The 27,151-nt window shown below is 50.4% G+C and overlaps 1 protein-coding gene and 1 long non-coding RNA gene across 4 annotated transcripts in view; one reads left to right on the top strand and one right to left on the bottom strand.

Annotated features, from left to right (window-relative positions):
- GRTP1 (growth hormone regulated TBC protein 1) overlaps positions 1-12,107 on the bottom strand; it is a 42,242-nt gene extending 30,135 nt beyond the window's left edge. For all 3 annotated transcript variants that reach the window (XM_033177161.1, XM_033177163.1, XM_033177160.1), the window contains exons 1-3: positions 11,957-12,107; positions 11,699-11,847; positions 1,728-1,886 (exon numbers count right to left, since the gene is read on the bottom strand). In XM_033177161.1, coding sequence (XP_033033052.1) covers positions 1,728-1,886; positions 11,699-11,847; positions 11,957-11,988 — 340 coding nt within the window. In that variant the 5' untranslated portion in view covers positions 11,989-12,107. The remainder of the gene's footprint in view (positions 1-1,727; positions 1,887-11,698; positions 11,848-11,956) is intronic.
- Positions 12,108-18,444: 6,337 nt separating this feature from the next.
- LOC117063472 lies at positions 18,445-21,691 on the top strand. The gene is made up of 2 exons (XR_004428944.1): positions 18,445-20,240; positions 20,938-21,691. It is a non-coding gene; the product is annotated as an uncharacterized LOC117063472 (long non-coding RNA).
- Positions 21,692-27,151: the final 5,460 nt, after the last annotated feature.

The raw sequence follows: 27,151 nt of genomic DNA, 5'->3' as shown, positions 1-27,151 counted from the left end.
CCTGATCACTTCCAGCTACATGGGTGGCTGAGACGGGAGGGTCACTTGAGCCTGGTAGGTCAAGGCTGCAGTAAGCACTCACTGTGACTGCACTACTACACTTACACTCCAGTCTGGGTAACGGAGTGACACCAGTCTCAAAAAAAAAAAAAAAAAATCATCCAAGAAACACAAAACAGAGCCTTTAAACTCATTTTTCAGACAGCAGTGCTCTGTTTGACTATGCACCCCCTCCCCACTGCACTCAAGCTCTCCTCTTCCCAACCTGAATCAGCGTTTCTGGCCACCAGGCTGTGCATCTGCTTGGAGACCTTTGGCGGCAATCACTCTGCGGTCAGCATGCAGCCTCTTCCCGGCAGCCCCAGCCCCCAGCCTGGGTAGCCCCCTCCCCATTGGCTCAGCCCTGTGGACAGGAGATCCCCAGGAAGGGCAGCAGGATGCACCACGTCCTCACCCTCCCAAGTCTTTCTAACCTCACAGCACTTTAAAGCCACTGGGTTTTTAAAAATTAAGTATATTGTGTTTAAGTGTGTATTTCTCAAAAACTGTTAAAATCAGAAGGGCAGATGTACTTTCTAAAAATCTAGTTATTCAATTTAGGTTAACCAACTTTTCTTTTCGTTTTTTTTTTGAGATGGAGTTTCACCCTTGTTGCCCAGGCTGGAGTGCAATGGTGCGATCCCAGCTCGCCACAACTTCCACCTCCCGGGTTCAAGCGATTCTCCTGCCTCAGCTCCCGAGTAGCTGGGACTACAGACACGCACCACCATGCCCAGCTGTTTTTGAATTTTTAGTAGAGGGGGGTTTCTCCACGTTGGCCAGGCTGGTCTCGAACTCCTAATCTCAGGTGACTCCGCCCTCCTCGGCCTCTCAAAGTGCTGGGATTACAGGCATGAGCCACCGCACCCGGCCTTGGGTTAATCAATTTTGTTAGCATTCTGAACTTCTGAGAGCCAGGGACCCTATGGCTATGTGATTACTGAGAAAATCAGAGGAGAAGGGAGTCCAGCAATTATGATAGACACAACAAAGGAAGCCCTGGTGTGCGGCCTCATGAACGCGGCTGCATATGACGGCCACGCGACCAGTGCCCGGTGCAAAGCCCACCGGCAACAGAGGCTGCATCTCACTGTCCTGCAAGTCTTCACGGAGCGTATCTGCTCCTTCGTGACCATTTCCGTATTAGCCAGCTAAGCACGTGAATATCTGCTGAGTGAATTACAATCATTGTTCTCCCCTTGCAAAGGCTTCAGTTTTTGTTTTGTTTTGTTTTGTTTTGTTTTTTTTGAGACGGAGTCTCGCTCTGTCACCCAGGCTGGAGTGCAGTGGCCGGATCTCAGCTCACTGCAAGCTCCGCCTCCCGGGTTTACGCCCTTCTCCTGCCTCAGCCTCCTGAGTAGCTGGGACTACAGGCGCCTGCCACCTTGCCCAGCTAGTTTTTTGTATTTTTTAGTAGAGACGGGGTTTCACCATGTTAGCCAGGATGGTCTCGATCTCCTGACCTCGTGATCCGCCCGTCTCGGCCTCCCAAAGTGCTGGGATTACAGGCTTGAGCCACCATGCCCAGCCAGGCTTCAGTTTTGATTCTTTCGTGTAGGAAGACGTAACTTTAAGTTAAAACCAGCAGACGCACCACTCACTCCTGGAAACTGAGACTAGACACTGGGTGGAAACCAGTTCCTTCTGACCCCAGGCCCTGTGCCAGAGCCTGATCCCCGCAGCCTCACCTGTCCTGATGGCATCCTCCAGCCTGGGGTTTCTCTCTCCCTGGAGAAGCCGGTGATAGTAGCCGGGATTCTGGTCCATCTGAGCCTGGGCCCCACTCAGCGCCATCCAGACGCGGGCACGGTGCTCCAGTGGGATCCCTTTCCGGACATAACGCTTCACTGAAGGCCGAGAGGACAGACAGCGTGTGAGCTGGACCAGAGGCCTGCAGGGCCCACACGTTCCCACCACACTTTCCGCTCTCACCACTTACCTTCTTAAATCGAATATTAAAGAGACCCAGAACTTCATCCATCTCCACCAAAACTGGTACATATACTCCTTCAAAAATTCTGCTCTCCTCCCCCTCTCAACAGCGCACAAATCAGACTGGCTACAGAACCATCCCCACCCCCACTTTGCCATCCCATGCAGGTGGTCAGGAAACAGAGCCGCGGTCAGACGGCTGCCCTGGAAAGCTCCCCAAGAGCTGTGCAGAGCAGCAGCAAAGGGGCAAAACAGTGAGAGGCCAAGCTGAGAACAAGGGCGTTGGTTGGACTCAGCTGTGAGCACCTCAGGTGGGACACACCACCGCTGGGAGACCGCGGTTTTCGTGGCAGACGTCACTGTCCTCCTTGTGCAGTTATCTGTATACATTGAAAGCTACTCCATTTTGTGAGGATATTTTAATTGACAATAAAAATGTGAAAAAGTAATTAGTAATTTTCTAAAATTAGTATTTTCTAATAAACATAGAGGGACAGAAGCCAAAAGCCATGAACTATCTTCATTAGTAATACTGAGTAATTTCTTAGGCAGATGGAAAAGATATGCATGACTAACATCCGAATTAATTATGTTAAGTCGAAAGCTGCCACACTGTGCTCTTAAGCTACAAAACAGTTAATTTTCAAAGCAAATCTTTAAAGTTTTGCCGTTTTCCTTTGATACTACACTATACGTATTTTATTTTTTTCGAGACGGAGTCTTGTTCTGTCGCCCAGGCTGGAGTGCAGTGGTGCAACCTCAGCTCACTGCAACCTCTGCCTCCCGGGTTCAAGAAATTCTCCTGCCTCAGCCTCCCAAGTAGTTGGGATTACAGGCACGCACCACCATGCCCAGCTAATTTTTGTATTCTTAGTAGAGACAGGATTTCACCATGTTGGCCAGGATGGTCTCAAACTCTTAACCTTGTGATCCACCCACCTCGGCCTCCCAAAGTGCTGGGATTCCAGGCGTGAGCCACCGTGCCCAGCCCTGCACATATTTGAAAAGAAACCATTATTTTAAAAGAAACCATACTTTAGAAAAGAAGGCATATGCAATTTGTGAAATTCTATAAGCTGCCACAAAAAGAAAAAAATCTGAGGCACCAGCTGCATTTAGCAGATAAAAACTTAAAATAACTTCATAGGCTAGTCAAGAAAAGCACTATAGGGTAAAATTTTATGAGCTCCAATTCCAAGGTGATCCACAGTGTATGATCCTCTGGACATGGGCAGATGATTGTGTGCTAGGTGATTACTGAGAAAATCAGGCTCTGGAAGGACAGGCCCTTGTCTGTCCACTGGGCCTTCCACTCTGGAATAGAACCTGGGAGGCAATAATAGCTCACTAAATACGTGACGAATGATACAAGGGCAAGGAAGGAAGACCCAGAGGAGAGAGAAAACAGACACTAACGCCATCCACTGAAAGCCAAAGAGTCGCTCTTAAGGGCTGGGCGTGGTGGCTCACGCCTGGAATCCCAGCACTTTGGGAGGTCGAGGTGGGTGGATCATGAGGTCAAGAGATCGAGACCATCCTGGCCAACATGGTGAAACCCCATCCTCTAATAAAAATACAAAAGTTAGATGGGCGTGGTGGCGCACATCTGTAGTCCCAGCACTTTGGGAGGCCAAGATGGGCAGATCACCTGAGGTCAAGAGATCAAGACCATCCTGGTCAACATGGTGAAACCCTGTCTCTACTAAAAATACCAAAGTTAGCTGGGCATGGTGGCTCATGCCTATAATCCCAGCACTTTGGGAAGTGGAGGCGGGTGGATCACAAGGTCAAGAGATCGAGACCACCGTGGCCAACATGGTGAAACCCCATCTCTACTAAAAATTAAAAAATTAGGCCGGGCGCGGTGGCTCAAGCCTGTAATCCCAGCACTTTGGGAGGCCGAGACGGGCGGATCACGAGGTCAGGAGATCGAGACCATCCTGGCTAACACGGTGAAACCCCGTCTCTACTAAAAATACAAAAAAAAAAAAAAAAAAAAAAAAAAACTAGCCGGGCGAGGTGGCGGGCGCCTGTAGTCCCAGCTACTTGGGAGGCTGAGGCAGGAGAATGGCGTAAACCTGGGAGGCGGAGCTTGCAGTGAGCTGAGATCCGGCCACTGCACTCCAGTCCGGGCGACAGAGCAAGACTCCACCTCAAAAAATAAAATAAAATAAAATAAAATAAAATAAATAAATAAATAAATAAATTAGCTGGGCGTGCTGGCTTGTGTCTGTAGTCCCAGCTACTCGGGAGGCTGAGGCAGGAGAATCGCCTGAATGTGGCAGGCAGAGGTTGCAGTGAGCCAAGATCATGCCACTGCACTCCAGCCTGGTGACAGAGTGACACTGTCTCAAAAAAAAAAAAAAAAAGAATCCCTCATAAGAAACCCTCTTTTCTGGTTTAGAAACATATTTGGAGGATCAAGTTCAGGCAAGAACATCTCAGTACACTTGGTTTATGGTTTATTCGCACTGCTTACAGGAACCAGAAAAACATGTTTTGCTTTATTTTTAAAATTCTACCAAAGACACCAATAAGTCAGCCTGACTTTTCCTCCAAGTTAGTACAATTTGTACTAAAGTTTGCTGTAGGTCTCATGACTCTTAGAGGGCAGCTTGACCAGGAATGCTCTGAATGAGTTCTTGGTCATTCTGTGCTAAACAATAGCAGGAGAGGGTGAGTCCCAGCACAGGCAGAGACTGTTCTAACTGAGAGGGACAGAAGCAGAAAGGAGAGGCCATGCAAAAACCAGTGGTACTTCTACAAACTCATAATGAACAACTGGAAATCGTATATTTAAAATTGGGGCCTGGCGTGATGGTTCATGCCTGTAATCCCAGCACTTTGGGAGGCCGAGGCAGGTGGATCACCTGAGGTATGGAGTTCAAGACCAGCCTGGTCAACATGGCAAAACCCCATCTCTACTAAAAAAAAAAACAAAAATTAGCCAGGCGTGGTGGCAGGCACCTGTAATCCCAGCTACTTGGGAGGCTGAGGCAGGAGAATCTCTTGAACCTGGGAGGCGGAGGTTGCAGTGAGCTGAGATTGTACCACTGCACTCCAGCCTGGGAGATACAGCAAGACTCTATCTCAAAAAAATAAATACATAAAAATAAAAAAAAAATTGGCATCATTTACAATAGCAACAAAAAATAAAAAGAGAAATACTTAGGTAAAAATCTAACAAAATATTTGCAGGATCCAAATGCTGAATACTGCAAAAGAAATCAAATAAGACTGAAATAAACTAATAGATATACCATGTTCACGGATGGCAAGGCTCAATATTAAGATGTCAATTCTGGCCGGGCGTGGTGGCTCACACCTGTAATCCCAGCACTTTGGGAGGCCAAGGCAGGCAGATCACGAGGTCAGGAGATTGAGACCATCCTGGCTAACACAGTGAAACCTCGTCTCTACTAAAAATACAAAAAAATTAGCTGGGCGTGGTGGCGGGTTCCTGTAGTCCCAGCTACTCAGGAGGCTGAGGCAAGAGAATGGTGGGAACCCAGGAGGCGGAGCTTGCAGTGAGCCGGGATCGCGCCACCGCACTCCAGCCCGGGTGACAGAGCAAGACGCCATCTCAAAAAAAAAAAAAAAAGTCAATTCTTCCAAAGTTGATCTACAGATTCCTATATACACCTCCTTATCACTGTTCCAGCAAAAAATACTTTGTAGACAATGACAAGCTGATTCTAAACTTTATATGCAAAGTGAAAAGAACCAAAACAATTTTGAAGATGAAGTTGGAGGAGACACATTACCTGATTTTATGCTTTACTATAAACCTGCAGTAAGACAGAAAACGTGGTACTGGAGAAAAGTTAGACAAATGGAATAATGGGATATAAAAAGGAATCCAGAAATAGACCAACACAAACAGAACCACTTGCTTTTTGATAAAAGTGCAAAGGCAATTTAATGCAGACAGAATAGTCCATCTACAAAAGAATGACTAAAATAAACAAACACCAACAACATGAAGAGCTGGCAAGACTGTGGAGCAATTAGAACACGCGCACATTTGTGGTGGGAATGCCAAATTTTACTGCCACGTTGGAAAGACGGTTTGTAATTTCTTACTAGTTAGTTAAACATGCACTTATCATAGGACCCAGCGATCCCACACAAAGTGTTCAGTCAAGATAAATGAAAACTAGTTCACACAAAAACCTGTAGGTGAATGTTTTTTTTTTTTTTTTTTGAGACGGAGTCTCGCTCTGTCACCCGGGCTGGAGTGCAGTGGCCGGATCTCAGCTCACTGCAAGCTCCGCCTCCGGGGTTTACGCCATTCTCCTGCCTCAGCCTCCGAGTAGCTGGGACTACAGGCGCCCGCTACCTCGCCCGGCTAGTTTTTTGTATTTTTTAGTAGAGACGGGGTTTCACCGTGTTAGCCAGGATGGTCTCGATCTCCTGACCTCGTGATCCGCCCGTCTCGGCCTCCCAAAGTGCTGGGATTACAGGCTTGAGCCACCGCGCCCGGCCAATGAATGTTTATAATGTTGGCTTTACACATTCCAAATGTCTTCAGCTGATGAAGGGATTTTTAAAAATTGCAGTACATCCACAAAATGAAGTACTTCAGCAATAAAATGGAACGAACTATGGACACAAAGTCCTGGATGGATCCAATGCACTGAGTGAAAGAAACCAGACTCAAGGCTACAATCTGTACGATTCCACGGACGACACCATGGAAATGGCTGAACTACGGGAATGCGGAGGAGGTCAGTGATGTGGGCAGTGGGCTGACTTCAAAGGACAGGATTGTTGAAGGTGACAGAATCTTGATTGTGGTGATGACTGCCTAGCCGTGTGTTTGTCCAGATTCACAGAACCATATACTGATAAGAGTGAATTTTACTGTAAATTGCGAAAATTATCTGATAGGCCAGGTGCAGTGGCTCATGCCTGTAATCCCAGGAGACTCCATCTCTACAAAAATAATCTTAAAAGTTAGCTGGACATGGTGGTGCACACCTGTAGTCCCAGCTACTCTGGAGGCTGAGGCGGGAGGATTGCTTGTCTAGGCTGCAGTGAGCTATGACCGTCCCACTGTCCTCCAGTTTGGGTGACAAAGCAAGACCCTGACTCAAATAATAACAATAATATCAAGTTTGTATTTAAGGGAAAGGTCGAAATGGTTAAATGCACCAGCCCTGGAGTCAGACACTGTACTCCGCTATGACTTGCAGGTTCCAGACCCTGAGTGTGCCTCGGTTTCTTCATCTGTAAGGTGAACAGAAGGCACCAAGCCTGTGCCCGAGGTCCCCGAGCAGCTCTGGCTGTTGGAGCAACACCCAGAAGCTTCACAGAACAAAGAATTCTGGGATTTTTTGATAAGTTTATTATCTGGATTTACACTGTTTCTTTATAGAAGAATGAAAACTGTTTACTTGTCCTCACAGACTGACACTCCCAGGGGCAGGGCTAACCCATAGAGCGTCACTCATGTTTGCAGAAGTATAAAATATCAATTCAAAACAGTGGGGAAATTTTTAAAAAGAAGCTACATCCAGAGAACTGACATCCATCTGTCTACCCTGAGAAAGTGAGGCACATCCCCAGTTTTTCAGTGTATCTTTGAAAATGTTTCCTCAATTTAATTTCAACTTAGGTGGTGTTAATATTCTAAGCCACCAGGAAGGAGGTCTCCAAGAAGCCAACGGCCCTGACGCTGCTTCCCTGCAGACCTCCCTTCTCGAGATGGAGAATGAAATAGAAATTCAATGGGACTAAGTTTGTTGAATTTAGTCTTTCTAGGGAGGAAGGGGAAGTTGTCTTCCTAAGGGCTCCTGGTGGATATTTGCTATGGAAAAAGGAAAATACCATATTTATTGTACCCACCAAGAGTGTGATCGGGCAGAATACGTTATAACTATCCCTTAAGACATGTGGAATGCTGAGATTGGTAGATGATTGTGTTCCTGGAGACTTTAACATGGGAAGTGCACATGAAAATCCTCCAAAAACAGAAGAACAAAATTCACCACCGTCAGCCCAGAATACCTGGCAGGAAGAAGCTGTACTCCCATTTGTGGAATAACTTGCCCACTCCTGTTTTATGCCCGACCCTCTGCACTTGGGGCTCTGCCAGTGCCCATGAGCACCCTGACAGTCACACCGGGACCCCGGCCAGGAGAGACACACGCGACCACAGGCTCCACGAGCCTCCCACCGGAGTACCCAGCATCCCCACTCACTGCAGAACAGGCCCACAGCCCTGTGGTTCCCACCCCGCAGGCTGAGGCTCATAGGGGACCAAAGAGATGTATTTGCTCACAGACCCATTCATGCCAGTGACGCTTGCTACCATAATTACACAGTCCAGTTAACATTACATAAATCAGCCCAGCTTGGTGGCTCATGCCTGTCTTCCCCACACTTTGGGAGGCTGAGATGGGTGGATCACTGGAGTTCAGGAGCTCAACAAGGCAAAACCCGTCTCTACTAAAAACAACAATTAGAGGGGTGTGGTGGCAGGTGCCTGCAATCCCAGTTACTCAGGAGGCTGAGGCAGGAGAATTGCTTGAACCTGGGTGTGGTGGCAGGTGCCTGTAATCCCAGTTACTCAGGAGGCTGAGGCAGAATTGCTTGAACCTGGGAGGCAGAGGTTGCAGTGAGCTGAGATTGCGCTACTGCCCTCCCGCCTGACTGACAGAGCTAGACTTCGTCTCAAAAAAAAAAAATAGATTAAAAAAAATTAAAGCAAAAAGAAGAAAGTTGTTACTTCAATAAAAACAAAGTGAAATTTTAGAAAGAGTTGATAGAGACCAACACTAAAAAAAAAAAAAAAAAAAAAAAGGCCAAAACAAACTGTTGAATTACGCGTAAAATAACTGCAAAGGATTGGGGAAAAGAATAAAAATCTGGAGGATTCTGCATCCGGATTGCTTTTTTCCTTTTCCCTGCTCTTGCCAGAACACCCTCCCAAATCCATATTGGAAAGTGGGGGCAACGCACTGAGTGGTTCCCTAAAAAGGAAAATAGGGGACCCAAGTTAGCAGCCCCTAGTCAAAGAAAAAGAGAGTGATAGGACAGACCCAAACGACCAAGGCCAAGACAGAAGAATGAATGTGCAGTTGTGTTTTCTGTAAAAACAAAAAGTTTATGCACAACTGTACATCTTTCAGATGTTCTGCTGTAACCAACCTCCAGGTCACAGCCACAGGACTTCCCACGGACTTCCCCTGCTCTTAAAGCAAACTGCAGAACCAAGCATGCACTTCTCCTCCTGAGGGGGATGGAAGGACAGTCCCCTTTGGTCATCTCTGCAGGAGATGGGGGCCAGGGTGGGACAGAAACTCCCTGTTGCACTTTGTAGCCCTTAGTATGATTAAAGTGTTTACCATGTACATAAATTATGCTTTTTTTTTTTGAGACGGAGTCTCGCTCTGTCGCCCAGGCTGGAGTGCAGTGGCCAGATCTCAGCTCACTGCAAGCTCCGCCTCCCGGGTTCACGCCATTCTCCTGCCTCAGCCTCCCGAGTAGCTGGGACTACAGGCGCCGCCACCTGGCCCGGCTAGTTTTTTGTATTTTTAGTAGAGACGGGGTTTCACCGTGTTAGCCAGGATGGTCTCGATCTCCTGACCTCGTGATCCGCCCGTCTCGGCCTCCCAAAGTGCTGGGATTACAGGCTTGAGCCACCGTGCCTGGCCATAAATTATGCTTTTTAAGTTCACATGTCTTATATACTTTTATCTTATTTTTTAAAATTAAAAGACCAGTTAACTTTTAAGAATAAATCAGGCGCAGTGGCTCATGTCTGTAATCCCAGCACTTTGGGAGGCCAAGGTGGGCGGATCACTTGAGGTCAGGAGTTCGAGACCAGCCTGGCCAACATGGTGAAACCTGTCTCTACTAAAAATACAAAAATTAACCTGGCGTGATGGTAGGTGCCTGTAATCCCAGCTACTTGGGAGGCTGAGGCAGGAAAACCGCTTGAATCCAGGAGGCACAGGTTGGTTGCAGTGAGCTGAAATCACGCCACTGCACTCTAGCCTGGGCGACAGAGTTAGACTGTCTCAAAATTTAAAAAAATAAAAAACAAATTAGCCAGGCATAGTGGTGCACACCTATAATCCCAGGTACTCAGGAGGCTGAGGCAGGAGAATCGCTTGAACCCAGGAGGTGGAGGTTGTAGCAAGCCCAGATCGCACCACTGCACTCCAGCCTGGGTGACAGAATGAGGCTCTCTCTCAAAAATAAATAAATTAAAAAGAATAAATCAAAAGGAAAAATAAAGACACACGTTCCACTGGAAACATGTGAACATGCAGAGGCCACAGGGATGGGACATGATGCATTTGTGGGAAGCATATAGGATATTAGCTTCCATCTCCATAAAAAATTTAAAAATTAGCCTGGAGTGGTGGCGGCGCCAGTGGTCCCAGCTACATGGAAGGCTGAGTGGGGAGGATGGCTGGAGCCCAGGAGGTCAAGGCTACCGTGAGTGGTGATTGTGCCACTGCACTCAGAGGGATACCCTGTCTCAAATAAATAAATAAATAAAAGCAAAAATTGATCTTATCATCCCTTGCCTGGAAAGCCTTTAACAGTTGGCTTCTCTGCGCCTGGCCGTGGTCACCACACACCTCCGACTCTCCGCCCAGGTGCAGGACCCCTGGCTTCATCTCTGCCCCTCCCCACCAGGTCCTACGGCCTGGAGCACACAGCTCGACCCTTGAAGCTCAACTGCCATTCACATCCCCCTTCTCAGGAAGCCCCAGGACTCCCCTTTGACCCCACTTATCTGAGTTCCTAGCTCCAGGGCACACTCCCACCAAGCCCTCAACCCAGGCAGGCACTTCATTCATTCACCGAACACACAGGGAAGCCGCCCGGCACTGCCGCAGGTTCTGAGGACTGAGCAGTGAATGAAAAATCCGCGGTAGGGAGGAAGGGTTTTTGACTCCAGCAGAGGCTGTGCTGGGAAAGGCAGAGATGAGGAGGTGCCCTCCGCACAGGGAAGCCTGGAGAGCTCCTGAGGAGGGGGCCCTGCGGCTAACCCCGAGGCGGGTGGGCGGGCGGCCAGGCCAGAGCTCACCGCAGCAGGAGGAGGCCTGGGGTCGCGGGGGAGCGGCAGGTGGAGCAGGACCCTGTGGATCCCGTCACAAGGATGGAGTCTTGCTCTGTCGCCCAGGCTGGAGTGCAATGGCGCAGTCTCCGCTCACTGCAACCTCCGCCTCTCGGGTTCAAGTGCTTCTCCTGCCTCAGCCTCCGGAGTAGCTGGAATTACAGGCGTGTGCCCCCACGCGCGGCTAATTTTGCAATTTTAGTAGAGACGGGGTTTCACCATGTTGGTCAGGCCGGACTCAAACTCCTGACCTCAGGTGATCCGCCCACCTCGGCTTCCTAAAGTGCTGGGATTACAGGCGTGAGCCACCGCACCCGGCAGGGATCGAGTTTTGATCCATCCCGATCTGGCTCCCTTCTGGGAGGGACGGGTCTCCTTCGCGTCCGACCAGCCGGCCCATCTCAAAGCCGGAAAACAGGTCCCTGCGGCTGCCCTAGCTCCGAGCCGCAGCCTCGTCCCGACCTGCCCGGGAAGGTTCCTCCCCTCGCTCCGCTCCCGGAGGCCGGACTTTGCCCCGCCCGTCCCAGCCCGACCCACCTGCGCCCTCGGGACCCACCTGCGCCCTCGGGACCCACCTGCGCCGCCGGGACCCACCTGCGCCCCCGGGACCCACCTGCGCCCCCGGGACCCACCTGTGCCCCCGGGACCCACCTGTCCGGCTCCTGGGGACGCTCCCGCCCTGCAGCAGCCGGGACCACTTGATGGCCCTCCGGGTGAGCGTGACCAGGTAGCTGGAGAAAAACTTCTCGTAGGCGGCGTCGTCGAAGTCCTCAGGCCGCTCGAATCCGTACGGGTCGATCCTGCAACACGGAGAGAAGGAGGCCGGCGTCCCCGAAGTTTCCTCTGGGGGGTCGGGGGCCCGCCTGGGGACCGCAGCCGCCGGGGACGCCCGCACCCCGCGCCACCCACCTGGGGACCCGCGAGCGCTCGGCGGGCTCCATGCGGGGAGTGAGGCGCGCACCGAGCGAGGCCAGCGGGTCCCAGGTTCGCCTCCCGGCTCCTGGGCGCTCAAGTCCTTCCGGCGGGACCACGGGCGCGGGGGGGCGGGGCTGGGGGCGGGGAGGGGGAGGGGAGAGAGGAGAGCAGGAGGGGGTGAGGGGTGGGGGAGGACCGGGGGAGGGGCGGGCGACGGAGGGCGGGGAATGGGCGGGGAGGGGGGGAATGGGCGGGGAGGGGGAAATGGGTGGAGGGGGGCGGGGCCTGCTCCTGGGGCCTGGGAGGCCGCGGCGTCCCGGGGGGGGGGTCGGGCAGAAGGGCAGAGTCGGGAGCGGTCCCCGCAGACCCCGGCGGCCTGGACCCGGGTGACAGGAGCTGCTTCTGCGATTCCTTCAATCCTCAGTGCCTGGCCGATCCGACTCTGACACCTGACTCCTATTTTTATTTTATTTTTTATTTTCTCCGCTGCATTTCAAGGCCGAGACCAACACACAAATGAGAGGCCCCCAGGGGCGCCCGCCCGTTCCTGCCCCCACAAACCAGGGCCGGGGTCCCCCCACCGGCGAGCCAGGCCTGGGAGAATCCGGGGCAGCGCTGGTTCCGAACGGCTTCTTCTCGGTCCGCACTCCATGACATTGTCCTGAGATTTCAGCTGCTGTTCGTGTCCGGGAGGCCCCGGAAATTGGCCAGAACTGCGGATTTTGAATTTTGCTCTGGCGACGTGGCAAAGGGGAGACCCCAGAAGTGAGGTGCTGGGGCGACCTCGCCCTGGGTCCCCCGGGGGTCTGGAGCGGGGGCTTCTCCGACACGCCTCTCCCAGCCTGTGTTAGGCCCAGGGCGCCCTGGACAGGACCCAGGAGGAGCGGCCGTTCCCGGACTCCAGACGCGCTTTCCCGTGAGAAACAGCCCGACCTTGTCTGGGTGAGGCGAGGATCACAGGCTCAGCGTCCCCTGCGGGTCTGTCAGGGCCTTTGGGAACCAACGTTGGGACCTTCCCATCGGTGTTTCCGGAATGTTCCATGTGAGTGCCACCCAGGAGCCTGGACAGCAGCGTGTGGAACGGACCGGTCCCTAAGTGCGGACTCCTGCCTCTGCCTTTCACCCTTCTCCAGCCCCTGCATGACTGTGGGGGTTCAGTGCTCGGCAGAGCAGAGCCCCCACAGGGTTCCTCCCTTCCTAGTCTGCTGGTTCTGGGAACTCCCCACGCTTTCAGCCCAGCTCTGCAGCACTGGCCTTTGGTAACAGGCGGTGTCCTTCCTTTCAAAGATGGCACAGCCCCTACCCTACGCTCTCAGCTCCTTGGGATGTTTAGACCCAAACCAGGAGTCAGGGCCATAGCCTCCTGCCCCACGGCCTACGGGTGCCCCACAACCCAGGACTGACAGGTGGGCATCCATCCCCAGGGTCTTCGAACCCCCGTCTGGGCTCCTCTCTGCCTAAGTCGGTGACTCGCTGAACCCCTCTCCAGCTCTAACTGAAGCCCGTTTCCTACATCGCGTCCCTCGTGCTTTCTGGAGCAATGGACACAGTCCTGCTCCCCACTTCCCAGCACCCGGGGTCCTGCGGCCCAGACAGCCCCACACTGCGCAGCTCCTGTTCCAACCCCAGGCCTGGAAGCCTCGCGGTCCCCCTTTTCCCTCATTCCTGCCCTCTGGCCATGCAGATGGGGTTCTAACCTCCTTTCCCCACCACTGCCATGGAGAGCAGTGTGGCAGGCCGCACAGACCAGGGGCCGCTGGCTCCCCAGCCTGAGTGTGATGGCGGAACCGCCACCACGTGTATTTTTGGGCCAGATGTAGGGAGACTGTGGGAGCAGGTCAGATAAGAGCAGCACCCTCCAGGAAGAGTGGAGAGGAGAGATACGGAGAGGCTGGAGCCCCAGGCTTATGCAGGGTGGGCAGCCAGACAGAGGCAGCTAGAAGGGTCTCCGACTCCAGTCCAGGCCTGGCCAAGCCCCAACCTGGGACCTAACTGGGAGACAGCCTGGATAGGGGTTCAGATGCAGCTTTCTCACATCTGCTGCCTGGTCAATGGGCCCCCCACCCTCCTCCCCACACCCTGCTGCTCCACTCCACACAAGAAAACCGCATTTGGCCTGACTCTTGAGACCTCACAGGTCTGACACACTTGCAATCATCCTTTCAGAAACAGTATCAAGTCTAGATTTTTTTTTTTTTTTTAGACAGAGTCTCACTCTGTCGCCCAGGCTGGAGTGCAGTAGCGCCATCTCTGCTCACTGCAAGTTCCGCCTCCCAGGCTCAGGCCTTCTGCCTCAGCCTTCGGAATAGCTGGGACTACAGGCACCTGCAACCATGCCCGGCTAATTTTTTGTGTTTTTGGTAGAGACGGGGTTTCACCACGTTAGCCCAGATGCTCTCAATCTCCTGACCTCACGATCTACCTGCCTTGGCCTCCCAAAGTGCTGGGATTACAGGCGTGAGCCACTGCGCCCGGCCAAGTCTAGATTTTTTTTAAATGCTCTCAATTTATTTATTTATTGCTCCTGGCAACCACTCTTCTACTTTCTGCTTCTATGCATTGGAGATTTGCTTTTTTTTTTCCCTCTGGTGAGGGGGTGGTTTGCGACAGGGTCTCATTCTGTCACCCAGGCTGGTGTGCAGTGGTGTGATCTTGGCTCACTGCAGCCTGGAACTACAGGGCTCAAGTGATCCTTCTATCTCAGCCTCCTGAGTAGCTAGGACCACAGGCACATGCCACCACACCTGGCTAATTTTTTAGTTTTTGTAGAGATAGGGGTCTTGCTATGTTGCCTAGGTAGTGCCAAATTCCTGGGCTCAAGCCATCCTCCCGCCCTGGCCTCCCGAAGCACTGGGGTTACCGGCATTGAAATGAGACCACCACTTCTCCTGCTGTCCTTCCCAGCTTCTCCCCTACCTCCCCCTTTCCCTAGTTTATAAGACAGGAAAAAAGAGAGAAAGCAAAAAGTTGAAAGAAACAGAAGTAAGATAAATAGCTAGATGACCTTGGCGCCACCACCCGGCCCTGGTGGTTAAAATAATAATAATAATAATAATAATAATATTAACCCCTGACCAAAACTACTTGTGTTATCTGTAAATTCCAGACATTGGATGAGAAAGCACCGTAAAACTTCTTGTTCTGTTAACTGATGCATATAGCCCCCAGTCACGTTCCTCACGCTTGCTTGATCTATTATGACCTTTTCATGTGGACCCCTTAGAGTTGCAAGCCCTTAATAAAAGGGCTAGGAATTTCTTTTTTGGGGAGCTCGACTCTTAAGACGTGAATCTGCCGACGCTCCAGGCTGAATAAACCACTTCCTTCTTTAACCTGGTGTCTGAGGAGTTTTGTCTGTGGCTTAGTCCTGCTACATTTCTTGGTTCCCTGACCAGGAATCAAACCTGGGTCGCAGCAGTGAGCACCCTGAATCCTAACCACTAGACCACCTGGGAAACTTAGAACTTTGTGCGAAATAGATTGGCCGGCATTAGAAGTGGGTTGGCCATCAGAAGGAAGCCTGAACAGGCCCCTTGTTTCTTTTTTTTTTTTTTTTTTTTGAGACACAGTCTGGCTCTGTCGCCCAGGCTGGAGTGCAGTGGTGCAATCTCGGCTCACTGCAAGCTCCGCCTCCCGGGTTTACGCCATTCTCCTGCCTCAGCCTCCCGAGTAGCTGGGACTACAGGCGCCGCCACCTCGCCCGGCTAATTTTTTGTATTTTTTAGTAGAGACGAGGTTTCACCGTGTTAGCCAGGATGGTCTCGATCTCCTGACCTCGTGATCCACCCGTCTTGGCCGCCCAAAGTGCTGGGATTACAGGCTTGAGCCACTGCGCCTGGCCAATAATAATAATAATAATAATAATATTAACCCCTGACCAAAACTACTTGTGTTATCTGTAAATTCTAAGGTATGGTACAAGGTAACTGGTAAATGAGGACACTCAGACCAGTTCCCATACATAGACACTTGGTTACAGCTGGTGCTAGACCCCCCCACAGTGGCTAAGAGGGCAGGCGGCAGCAGTGCTAGTAGCAGAGGACAGACAGCCAAGGAAGGATCCCGCTCCACCCACTGAGGGAGATCAACTCCTGAAGTTCTGTTCGACCCAACACCAGAAGATCCATTGCAGGAGATGCACCAGTGATCCCAGGGGTGCCCTCCCCTTACCAGGGAGGAAGGCTCCCCACTCTTGAGCCCACAGTGCTTGCGCCTCCATAAGACAAACATATCCCTAGGCCACCCAGAGTAGACAGGGAGGAGGTGAAGCCTCGGGAGAAACCTCTCCCTTGGCAGCTTGTTTACGACCCAAAACTGGGATACAAATGCCCCTGAGACAGCAGCAGTATCCTGGGATAGATGAGGATGGGCACATGGTGGAGAGGCGTGTTTTTGTGTACCAGTCCTTCACCTTTGCCGACCTTCTCAACTGGAAAAACAGTACCGTGTCCTATACTGAAAAGCCACAAGCTCTAATTGATTTGCTCCAAGCTAGTATCCGGACCCATATTCCCATCTGGGCTGACTGCCACCAGCTGCTCATGTTCCTCTCTAACACGGATGAAAGGCAGAGAGTGCTCCAAGCAGCGACTAAGTGGCTGGAGGAACATGCACCAGCTGATTACCAAACCCCCAAGAGTATGTGAGGACCCAGTTCCCAGGAACCGACCCCGGTGGGACCCAGATGAAAGAGAGGACATGCAAAGGCTGAACCGAGACAGGGAAGCTCTCCTGGAAGGATTAAAGAGGGAGCCCAGAAGGCCACAAGGGTTAACAAGGTCTCTGAGGTCATTCAGGGGAAAGAAGAAAGTCCAGCACAATTCTAGGAGAGGCTGTGTGAGGCCTAGCGTATGTATACTCCCTTCCATCCCGATAGCCCTGAAAATCAGCGCATGATTAACATGGCTTTAGTTAGTCAAAGCGCAGAAGACAGAAGAAAACTGCAGAAACAGGCTGGGTTTGCAGGGATGAATACATCACAGTTATTAGAAATAGCTAACCAGGTGTTTGTAAACAGGGATTCAGTAAGCTGTAAGGAAAGCCACAGAAGGTGAACGTCAGGCCAAGCGAAATGCCGACCTGTTGGCTGCAGCAACCAGAGGGGTTCCCCCAAAGAGGCAAGAGAAGGGGGCGCCCAGGAAAGAAATTCAGCCTGGCTGTCAGAATCTGCAGTGTAACCAATGTGCTTATTGTAAAGAAATAGGATATTGGAAGAACAAATGCCCTCAGCTAAAAGGAAAACAAGGTGACCCAGAGCAGGAGGCCCCAGACAAGGAGGAAGGGGCCCTGCTCAACCTGGCAGAAGCGTTATTGGACTGAGGGGGACCGGGCTCAAGTGCCCCCAAAGAGCCTATGGTCAGGATGACAGTCAGGGGTAAAGACATTGATTTTCTTGTAGATACCGGTGCTGAACGTTCTGTAGTAACCACCCCAGTCGCCCCTCATCCAAAAAGACTATTGACATCATCGGAGCCACGGAGGTGTCAGCAAAGCAAGCTTTCTGCTTGCCTCGGACTTGTACTGTAGGAGGACAGGAAGTGATTCATCAGTTTTTATACATGCCTGACTGTCTCTTGCCCTTGTTGGGAAGGGACTTGCTTAGCAACCTGAGAGCCACTATCTCTTTTACAGAGCACGGCCCTTTGCTGCTAAAGTTACCTGGGACATGAGTCATTATGACCCTTACGGTCCCCTGAGAGGAGGAATGGAGACTTTTCTTAACTGAGCCGGGCCAAGAGATAAGACCAGCTCTGGCCAAGCGGTGGCCAAGAGTGTGGGCGGAAGACAACCCTCCAGGGTTAGCAGTCAACCAAGCCCCCGTACTTAGAGAAGGTAAGCCTGGGGCCCAGCCAGTTAGGCAAAAACAGTGCCCGGTCCCCAGAGAAGCTCTTGAAGGTATCCAGGTCCATCTCAAGCACCTAAGAACCTTTGGAATTATAGTTCCTTGTCAGTCTCCATGGAACACTCCCCTCCTGCCGGTTCCCAAGCCAGGGACCAAAGACTACAGGCCGGCACAGGATTTGCGCCTGGTTAATCAAGCTACAGTGACTTTACATCCAACAGTACCTAACTGGTACACATTGTTGGGGTTGCTGCCAGCTGAGGACACCTGATTCACCTGCTTGGACCTGCAAGACACTTTCTTTAGCATCAGAATAGCCCCTGAGAGCCAGAAGCTGTTTGCCTTTCAGTGGGAAGATCCGGAGTCAGGTGTCACTACTCAGTACACTTAGACCCGGCTTTCCCAAGGGTTCAAGAACTCCCACCATCTTCAGGGAGGCATTGGCTCGAGACCTCCAGAAGTTTTTTCCCACCAGAGTCCTAGGCTGCATGTTGCTCCAGTACGTTGATGACCTTCTGCTGGGACACTCCACAGCAGCCGCGTGCACCACGGGAACCGATGCCCTACTCCGGCACCTGGGGGACTGTGGGTATAAGGTGTCCAAGAAAAAAGTTCAGATCTGCCGACAGTAGGTACGTTACTTGGGATTTACTATCTGACAGGGGGACGCAGCCTGGGATCAGAAAGAAAGCAGGTCGTTTGCAATCTACTGGAGCCTAAGACCAGAAGGCCGGTGAGAGAATTCTTAGGAGCTGTGGGGTTTTGCAGACTGTAGGTCCCAAACTTTGCAGTATTAGTCAAGCCTTTGTACGAGGTCACAAAGGTGGGGACGGGGAACGTTTTGAATGAGGATCCCAACAACAGCAAGCCTTTTGTGAGTTAAAGGAAAAGCTTCTGTCAGCCCCAGCCCTGGGGCTACCCGATCTGACAAAGCCTTTTACATTGTATGTGTCAGAAAAATAAAAGATGGCAGTTGGAGTTTTAACCCAAACTGTGGGGCCCTGGCCGAGGCCGATGGCCTACCTTTCTAAATAACTAGACGGGGTTTCTAAAGGATGGCCCCCATGTTTGAGGGCCTTGGCAGCAACTGCCCTGCTAGTACAAGAAGCAGACAAGCAGACTCTTGGGCAAAACCTGAACATAAAGGCCCCCCATGCTGTGGTGACTTTAATGACTACTAAAGTACATCATTGGCTAATGAATGCTAGACTCACCAAGTACCAAAGTTTGCTCTGTGAAAATCCCCGCATAACCACTGAGGTTTGTAATACCCTGAATCCTGCCACCTTGCTCCCGGTATCAGAGAGCCCTGTCGAGCATGACTGGGTAGAAGTGTTGGACTCAGTTTCCTCTAGCAGACCTGACCTCCGGGACCAGCCTTGGGCAACAGTAGAGTGGGAGCTACACGTGGATGGGAGCAGCTTCCTCAACCCACAAGGAGAGAGATGTGCAGGGTATGCAGTGGTAACCCTGGACACTGCTGTTGAAGCCAGATCATTGCCCCAGGGCACTTCAGCCCAGAAAGCTGAACTCATTGCTTTAATTCGGGCCTTAGAACTCTGCGAAGGTAAGACTGTAAACATTTACACTGACTCTTGGTATGACTTTTTAACCCTTCAAGTGCATGGAGCATCATATAAAAAAAGGGCCTATTGAACTCTGGGGGAAAGGACATAAAGTATCAACAAGAAATCTTGCAATTGTTAGAAGCAGTATGGAAACCCCACAAGGTGGCAGTTATGCATTGCAGAGGACACCAGCGAGCTTCCACCTTGGTGGGTTTGGGGAATTCCTGCCCTGACTCAGAGGCTGGAAAAGCAGCATCTGCCCCCTTCCGGGCATCAGTCACAGCCCCCCTGCTCCCTCGAGTACCTGATCTTGTACCTACTTATTCTAAAGAAGAAAAGGACTTTCTCCAGGCAGAGGGAGGACAGGTGATGGAGGAAGGGTGGATTCGGTTACCAGATGGGAGAGTAGCTATGTCACAGCTGCTAGGAGCCGCAGTTGTACTGGCTGTGCATGAAACCACCCATGTAGGTCAGGAGTCACTTGAAAAGTTGTTAGGCTGGTATTTCTACATCTCGCATTTGTCAGCCCTGCCAAAACGGTGACGCAGCGGTGTGTTACCTGCCGACAGCGTAATGCGAGGCAAGGTCCAGCCGCTCCGCTGGCATACAGGGTTCTGGAGCAGCCCCCTTTGAAGAACTCCAGGTGGGCTCCACAGAGATGCCAAAGTGTGGCGGTAACAAGTATCTACTAGTTCTTGTGTGTACCTACTGTGGGTGGGTGGAGGCTTATCCAACATGAACTGAGAAAGCTCGTGGAGTAACCCGTCTGCTTCTTCGAGATCTTATTCCTAGATTTGGCCTGCCCTTACAGATCGGCTCAGATAACAGGACGGCGTTTGTGGCTGACTGGGTACAGAAGACGACAAAGGTATTGGGGATCACATGGAAACTGCATGCCGCCTACCGGCCTCAGAGTTCTGGAAAGATGGAGTGGATGAACCGGACTATCAAAAATAGATTAGGGAAAGTATGTCAGGAAACAGGATTAAAATGGATACAGGCTCTCCCTATGGTATTATTTAAAATTAGATGTACCCCTTCTAAAAGAACAGGACGGGCCAGGCGCGGTGGCTCAAGCCTGTAATCCCAGTACTTTGGGAGGCCGAGACGGGTGGATCACGAGGTCAGGAGATCGAGACCATCCTGGCTAACCCGGTGAAACCCCGTCTCTACTAAAAAAAATACAAAAAACTAGCCGGGCGAGGTGGCGGGCGCCTGTAGTCCCAGCCACTCGGGAGGCTGAGGCAGGAGAATGACGTGAACCCGGGAGGCGGAGCTTGCAGTGAGCTGAGATCCGGCCCCTGCACTCCAGCCCGGGCAACAGAGCGAGACTCCGTCTCAAAAAAAAAAAAAAAAAAAAAGAACAGGACGTTCTCCTTATGAAATATTATATTATAGGCCCCCTCCTATATTGCGGGGACTTCCAGACACTCCTCGAAAGTTGGGTGAAATTGAGTTACAGCGACGGCTACAGGCTTCAGGAAAAATTACACGAAGAGTCTCAGCCGGGGTAAATGAGCGATGCCCTGTTAGCTTATTGTCCCCAGTTCACCCTTTCTCCCCAGGTGCTCGAGTGTGGATCAAGGACTAGAACGTAGCCTCTTTGTGCCCACGGTGGAAAGGACCCCAGACTGTTATCCTGACCACTCCCACCGCTGTGAAGGTAGAGGGAATCCCAGCCTGGATCCACCACAGCCGTGTAAAACCTGCAGCGCCTGAAACCTGGGAGGCAAGTCCAAGCCCGGACTATCCTTGCAGAGTGACTCTGAAGAAGACGACAAGCCCTGCTCCAGTCACACCCGGAAGCTGACTGGTCCACGCATGGCTGAAGCATGAGGAAGCTCATCATGGAATTCATTTTTCTTAAACTTTGGATTTATACAGCAAGGGCTTCAACTGGCCTTACTCAAACAGGGGACTGTTCCCAGTGTATTCATCAGGTCACTGAGGTAGGACAGCAAATTAAAACAATCTTTCTGTTCTATAGTTATTATGAATGTGTGGGAATGTTAAAAGAAACTTGTTTGTATGATGCCACTCAGTACAAGGTATGTAGCCCGGGAAATGAGCAACCTGACGTGTGTTAGAACCCATCTGAGCCCCCTGCAGCCACCGTTTTCCAACTAAGATTAAGAACTGGCCTTTTCCTAGGTGATACAAGTAAAATAATAACTAGAACAGAAGAAAAAGGATCCCCAAACAAGTAGCTTTAAGATTTGACGCTTGTGCAGCCGTTAATAGTAACAAGCTAGGAACAGGATGTGGTTCTCTTAACTGTGAAAGGAGCTACAGAGTAGAAAATAAATATGTTTGTCATGAGTCAGGGGTTTATGAAAATTGTGCCTTTTGGCCATGTGTTATTTGGGCTACTTGGAAAAAGAACAAAAAGGACCCGGTTTGTCTTCAGAAGAGGGAAGCCAACCCCTCCTCCCTCCTGTGCTGCTGGTCACTGTAACCCACCAGAACTAACAATCGCCCATCCCTAGATCCCCTCCTCCCTCCTGTGCTGCTGGTCACTGTAACCCACCAGAACTAATAATCGCCCATCCCTAGATCCCCTCCTCCCTCCTGTGCTGCTGGTCACTGTAACCCACCAGAACTAATAATCGCCCATCCCTAGATCCCCGCCAACCCTCCTGTGCTGCTGGTCACTGTAACCCACCAGAACTAATAATCGCCCATCCCTAGATCCCCGCCAACCCTCCTGTGCTGCTGGTCACTGTAACCCACCAGACCTCATAATCACCCATTCCCTAGATCCCCGTTGGAAAAAGGGAGAACATGTAACCCGGGGGATCGATGGGACAGGGTTAAACCCCCAAGTTGCCGTTTTAGTCTGAAGGGAGGTCCACAAGCTCTCTCCCAAAACAGTGTTTCAAACCTTTTACGAGGAGCTGAATCTGCCAGCACCAGAACTTCCGAAAAAGGCAAAAAATTTGTTTCTCCAATTAGCAGAAAATGTAGCTCATTCCCTTAATGTTGCTTCCTGTTATGATGCGGGGGAAGCACTAACGGAGATTGACGGCCTTGGGAAGCCCGAGAGTTGGTGCCCACTGAGCCAGCTCCTGATAGAATTTCAGTTCAGAAGACCCAAGCTAGCAACTTCTGGGTCTTAAAAACCTCAATTATTGGACAACACTGTCTAGCTAGAGAAGGAAAAGACTTCATCACACCTATAGGAAAGCTTAATTGTATAGGACAGAAGTTATACAACAGCATAACAAAGACAATTACTTGGTGGGCCTAAATCACACTGAAAAGAACCCATTTAGTAAATTTTCTAAATTAAAAACTGCCTGGGCTCGTCCAGAATCTTATCAGGACTGGACGGCTCCCACTGGACTATACTGGATATGTGGGCACAGAGTCTACATTCGGCTACCTAATAAAAGGGCAGGTAGTTGTGTTATTGACACCACTAAGCCATCCTTTTTCTTATTACCTGTAAGAACGGGTGAGCTCCTAGGTTTCCCTGTCTACGCCTCCCGAGAAAAGAGAAGCATAATTATAGGAAACTGGAAAGATAATGATTGGCCTCCTGAAAGAATCATATAGTGTTATGGGCCTGCCACATGGGCACAAGACGGCTCATGGGGACACCGAACCCCCATCTACATGCTCAGTCAGATCGTACGGCTGCAGGCCGTCTTAGAAATAATGACTAATGAAAGTGGCAGAGCTTTGACTGTTTTAGCTCGGCAGGAAACCCAAATGAGAAATACTATCTATCAGAATAGACTGGCCTTGGACTACTTGCTGGCAGCTGAAGGAGGAGTCTGTGGAAAATTTAACTTAACCAATTGCTACCTACAAATAGATGATCAAGGACAGGTGGTTGAAAACATAGTCAGGGACATGACAAAGTTGGCACACGTGCCTGTACAGGTTTGGCACGAGTTTGATCCTGGGTCTTTATTTGGAAAATGGTTTCCAGCTATAGAGGATTTAAAACCCTCATTGTAGGGGTATTGCTAGTAATAGGAACTTGCTTGCTGCTCCCTTGTGTATTACCCTTGCTTTTTCAAATGATAAAAGGTTTTGTTGCTACTTTGGTTCAGCAGAAAACTTTAGCACATGTGTATTATATGAATGACTGTCGCTCTATCTCACAAAGAGACTCAGAAAGTGAGGATGAGAGTGAAAACTCCCACTAAAAAGTGAAAATTCTCAAAGGGGGAATATAGAACGAGATCACCGCTTCTCCTGCTGTCCTTCCCAGCTTCTCCCCTACCTCCCCCTTTCCCTAGTTTATAAGACACGAAAAAAGAGAGAGAAAGCAAAAAGTTGGAAAGAAACAGAAGTAAGATAAATAGCTAGATGACCTTGGTGCCACCACCCAGCCCTGGTGGTTAAAATAATAATAACAATATTAGGCCAGGCGCGGTGGCTCAAGCCTGTCATCCCAGCACTTTGGGAGGCTGAGACGGGCGGATCACGAGGTCAGGAGATCGAGACCATCCTGGCTAACACGGTGAAACCCCGTCTCTACTAAAAAATACAAAAAACTAGCCAGGCGAGGTGGCGGGCGCCTGTAGTCCCAGCTACTCGGGAGGCTGAGGCAGGAGAATGGCATGAACCCGGGAGGCAGAGCTTGCAGTGAGCTGAGATCCGGCCACTGCACTCCAGCCTGGGCAACAGAGCAAGACTCTGTCTCAAAAAAAAAAAAAATAATAATAATATTAACCCTTGACCAAAACTACTTGTGTTATCTGTAAATTCCAGACATTGGATGAGAAGGCACTGTAAAACTTCTTGTTCTGTTAACTGATGCATGTAGCCCCCAGTCACGTTCCTCACGCTTGCTTGATCTATTATGACCTTGTCATGTGGACCCCTTAGAGTTGCAAGCCCTTAAAAGGGCTAGGAATGTCTTTTTCAGGGAAATCGGCTCTTAAGACGCGAATCTGCCAACACTCCCTGTCGAGTAAACCACTTCCTTCTTTAATCGGGTGTCTGAGGAGTTTTGTCTGCAGCTCGTCCTGCTGCAGCATAAGTCATTGTGCCTGGCCCTGATTTGATTTGGGCAAAAGAGAAGAGTACTTATGGGTAAAATGATATGAAGTCTGGAGTTGGCTTTAAAAATACCCCAGCATACTGGGTACAGTGACTCACACCTGTAATCCCAGCACTTTGGGAAGCTGAGGTGGGTGGATCACTTGAGGTCAGGAGTTCAAGACCAGCCTGACCAACATGGCGAAACTCTGTCTCTACTAAAAATACAAAAATTAGCCAGACATGGTGGTGAGTGCCTATAATTCCAGCTATTCGGGAGGCTGAGGCCAGAGACTCACTTGAACCTGGGAGGCAGAGGTTGCAGTGAGCTGAGATCGTGCCACTGCACTCCAGCCTGGGCGACAAGAGTGGAACTCCGTCTCAACAACAACAACAAAATAAAGCAAAATAGCTTCTTCTGACAATATTTGGGACAAAAATGTCATAAAAAGTTCCACCAAACAAGGTGAGAGCTTGATTGTTTTGGAATAATCTACAAGCATCCTAAGATTTTCTCAAATCCCTTGGTGGCAGGGGATCGGCAGAAACTGAAGTTTGTGGTGCAAAAGTGTGTAAAGCTAGTTACATGCACATTCTCAGGTCCTTCAGGTAGGGCCAAAGGAAATTGTTCAAAATGACCCCAAAGAGCCAAATCAATTAAAAATATGCAATTATTATTTGTACATTAAAAATAAAATTTAATAAAATAATGCAAGTATGAAAAACTGTGCTCATAGCCATGGACGTGTTTGCGGGAGCCACTCAGGAAAGAATAATTAAACAAGCAGCCTGGAGAGGCAGAAGTCCAGAAGGGGGGTGTTTATTTTTAGAGGCTGTTGACATTTATCAACAACCAGCTCCCTGCAGGCAGGAGCCACCCCTCATCGCCTGGAGCTGCGGCCTTCAGCTGTGGAGGGAGGGGATGCTGGCTGACCCCTCCCTGCCTCCTGTGGCAGTTCCCCTTCACCCAGCCCAATATATCTCCTCCCCGTCCATCAGAGCTAGGCCCATATGCTGTCCCCATCCCCTTTTTAACATCTGCCAATATACACATAACATAAAATTGACCATCTTAACCATTTGAAGCTTGCAGTTCAGCGGCATGAAGTGCAGCCATCACCACCATCCTCTCCAGAACTTTCCATCCTCCCGAAGTGAACTCTGGACCCACTGATCACACACTCCCCACTCCCTCCCCCAGCACCTGGCACCCACCTTCACCTTTATGTCTCGGTGGATTTCACTCCTCTAAGGATGGTGCTAAGGAAAGAAAATAACTTTTATCTGAGGAAGGCAAATCCTTTGCAATGATCAGGTCCAGAGAAACATTAAAATGGGACTGTGTTAGAGGTGTTTGAACCAGAGCAACACCATCCTGAATAGGAGCTGGGTAAAAGACTGAGACCTTCTGGACGGCATTCCCAGGAGGTAAGACATTCTAAGTCACAGGATGAGATAGGAGGTTGGCCCAAGATCAGGTCATAAAGACCTCGCTGATAAAACAGGTTGCAGTAAAGAAGCTGGCCAAACCCTGGCCGGGCGCGGTGGCTCCCGCCTGTAATCCCAGCACTTTGGGAGGCCGAGACAGGCGGATCACGAGGTCAGGAGATCAAGACCATCCTGGCTAACACAGTGAAACCCCGTCTCTACTAAAAATACAAAAAAACTAGCCGGGCGAGGTGGCGGGCGCCTGTAGTCCCAGCTACTCCAGAGGCTGAGGCAGGAGAATGGCGTGAACCTGGGAGGCGGAGCTTGCAGTGAGCCGAGATCGCACCACCTCACTCCAGCCTGGGTGACAGAGCGAGACTCCGTCTCAAAAAAAAAGAAAAAAAAAGAAGCTGGCCAAACCCACCAAAACCAAACTGGTGACAAGAGTGACCTCTTGGTGAGCACAAACCTGACCTCTGGTGGTTCGTACGCCACACTCCCAGCTGTGCCAGGACAGTTTACAGATGCCATTGTAACACCAGGAAGTTACCCTATATTGTCTAAAAGGGGAGCATGAATAATCCACCCCTTGTTTAGCGTCTCATCAAGAAATAACCATAAAAAGGGGCAACCAGCGGCCCTCGGGGCTGCTCGGCCTATAGAGTAGCTGTTCTTTCTTTCTTTATTTTCTTAATAAACTTGGTTTCACTTTACTCGATGGACTCGCTCTGAATTCTTTCTTGCGCGAGATCCAAGAACGCTCTCCGGGGGTCTGGATCAGGACCCCTGTCTGGTAACAACTGCAGTCATCACCCTCCAACACCTGAGCTGTGTGTTGATGTCTTGGAACTTGCTAGCTGTGAATGAAGCTAACAATGCCATCCCCCACACACAACCCACACCCTGCAGCTTAACGGTGCACAGCCCTTCACTAATCAATGTTATTTCTGTAAACCAACAAGAATTCCTGAAAAACAATTTTGTATCAGCCATTCCCTGTTTCCTCTTTTGTCTTTAAAATCCTGATAGTAACAAAGGTCTAATGGAGCATATCCAAAGCTACTTGGGTTTGAGTCTTCCAGGCAGCTGTCCTCACCTTGGCTCAAGTCAACTCTTTAAATCATAATTTGCACCTCAGCCTCTTCCTTCTTGTCACTTTTACGTAAGTGGGATCCTACAGAATTTGTCCTTTTGTGTCTGGCTAATTTCACTCAGCATGGGGTCCTCAAGGTTCGCTGAAGTTCCAGGGTAGGGAGGTTTTCATACAATTCTGTAGCCTGCGTAACCTCTCTACTGTGGGAGGTGCTTCAAAAATGAATTTGGTTGACTCTCTTTCCTCTTTGAGCTTCATTGGACACA

The sequence above is a fragment of the Trachypithecus francoisi genome, unplaced genomic scaffold, assembly GCF_009764315.1.
Source record: "Trachypithecus francoisi isolate TF-2019V2 unplaced genomic scaffold, Tfra_2.0 Lachesis_group18, whole genome shotgun sequence".
NCBI lineage: Eukaryota > Metazoa > Chordata > Mammalia > Primates > Cercopithecidae > Trachypithecus > Trachypithecus francoisi.
The sequence above is the reverse complement of the archived record's forward strand: the minus strand, read 5'-3'. Positions and strand labels throughout refer to the sequence as shown.